The sequence below is a fragment of the Frankliniella occidentalis genome, unplaced genomic scaffold (genome assembly GCF_000697945.3).
Source record: "Frankliniella occidentalis isolate FOCC.00 unplaced genomic scaffold, Focc_3.1 Scaffold130, whole genome shotgun sequence".
NCBI lineage: Eukaryota > Metazoa > Arthropoda > Insecta > Thysanoptera > Thripidae > Frankliniella > Frankliniella occidentalis.
The window spans coordinates 592,912-594,589 of record NW_026267257.1 but is presented as its reverse complement, the minus strand read 5'-3'; the positions used below and the strand labels follow the sequence as shown (position 1 = coordinate 594,589).

The following is a 1,678-nucleotide window of genomic DNA, read 5'->3' as shown; positions in this document are numbered from 1 at the left end:
TGCGCATGGTTGAGTCGTTGTCCATGGTCAACCGAGTGCAGAGTATCATGGCTGGGGAGATGGGCATGGGTGATCACCATGGTCTAGGCAATGTCCATGATTAAAATCTTGATTTCCCATGGTCAAAATCTCAATTTGACCATGACAATCATGGTTTTTTTACCCTGGGTTGTTAAAATACGATGTGAGTCATGGAAACTTTTTCCGTAACCACAACGACTATTTTTCACAGTGCTAGATAGCTTTTCGAAAGCAGAAGGGCGGGCTAAAAACTGTCCTTTCCTCTTTAGTTCGGTACATATACAGTGTCCTTACCGAACAGACATCGTGGCCTTGTGTGCCTGGACCCTTGTAGTCAACCGTGTCTGTGCAGAACTGCGTGTGGGCGTATGGTCCCTTCAAGAGGTTGCACTGGCCCGGCTGTGTGATTGGTAGGCGTGTCCACTTCAGCTTCGGGTACAGGTCACCCCCAGTGTGGTTGGCACCCCAGCCACTCACCTGGCCCCAAAGGCCATGGTGCTTAGACATGGCCTCTTCGTTTGTAGGCAAGCGGATCGGCTTAATCAGGTCTAAAAAGAAGTCGGACATATAATTTAACAGTTATCGGAGGTTGCCAAAAAAGAGAAATATTTTGTCTTTTGGCCGTTCAATTGTAAAATTTTGGTGTACGTGGGCGCTGCTTGGGTTTTCTGGCCCAAGGTCAGGTCGCAAATAAAAGTCCACCACAAAACACGCCAATCCCCTCAATGTCATTCAGAAGGGAAGGTGCGGCACTAACTGTCGGGGTCGGGGGCACTTACTATGAAAAGGCTGACAAAAGCAGACCATTCTGTATCACAACCAGCTAAGTTGTGAAATCGTAATCTCTTGGCACATGTACACGTTTGAAAGACGAGGGTAGGGAAACATCCGGTGTTATGGCAGCAGTGGGAGTGGGCATCCCAAGTTTTAATAGGCACAAAGTGGGTTATTGGGGCAGTTTCTGTAATTCGTCAGATGGTATCGGGCACAGTTTTAATGTAACCTTGATATCGAGGGGTAATGAGCTTCCACTTGGCCTTACTTACTTTAAGAAATGCCATTCGGACTATTTTGCAAATCCAAATATCCCATGAGATAAAGGCACAGTGACAGCTAGTGCCCCGGCCCCGGGGCACATACTGTCCATTTCACATAAATCTTCCGAAGATTATTACTGAAAAGACACGTATATTTTGTGGGTTTCTCAATGGTTTCTTATTGGCTGAACGATTAGCGAAGCCCATTACTCCACTGACAAAAAAGTTTCATTCTGTTCGTCTGTCCACTGATATGTTCGCGGTCCTAGGTGACGGCATGCAGCATGTCGCCGCTCGCACCGAGTCTTGAAACGAATCTACGGTATCCGCCAAAAAAGTGTGAAGCTTTGACTGCGAACGGCTGATGGTTCCGGCGGCCGTGAAACCTTTGGAGAACGACTATTATCCTTAGAATTGACTATATTTTCATTCGTTTCAGCAGACAGATTCTTTTTAGACGATCCAGTCTATACCAGCAGGTTTGGCGCGCGGGGGAGTGGTGCGTTATGCTTCGTCCCAACTTAACCCCGCCGGCCAACAATCACTACTGTGCGCTAGGCCACGCCCCATCCAGGCGCTCCCAGCCCCACAAACAATATACACTCAACACTCCTCCAAGC

General features: G+C 47.9%; 1 protein-coding gene across 3 annotated transcripts in view; it reads right to left on the bottom strand.

The window, feature by feature from the left end:
* LOC113214044 (collagenase-like) overlaps window positions 1–1,678 on the bottom strand; it is a 93,032-nt gene that overhangs the window by 7,964 nt on the left and 83,390 nt on the right. For 2 of the 3 annotated variants that reach the window (XM_026433295.2, XM_026433294.2), the window contains one exon: window positions 316–569. In XM_026433295.2, coding sequence (XP_026289080.1) covers window positions 316–569 — 254 coding nt within the window. Of the gene's footprint in view, window positions 1–315; window positions 570–1,678 lie in introns of those variants that run through there. The other variant, XM_052270621.1, reaches the window with a different exon arrangement.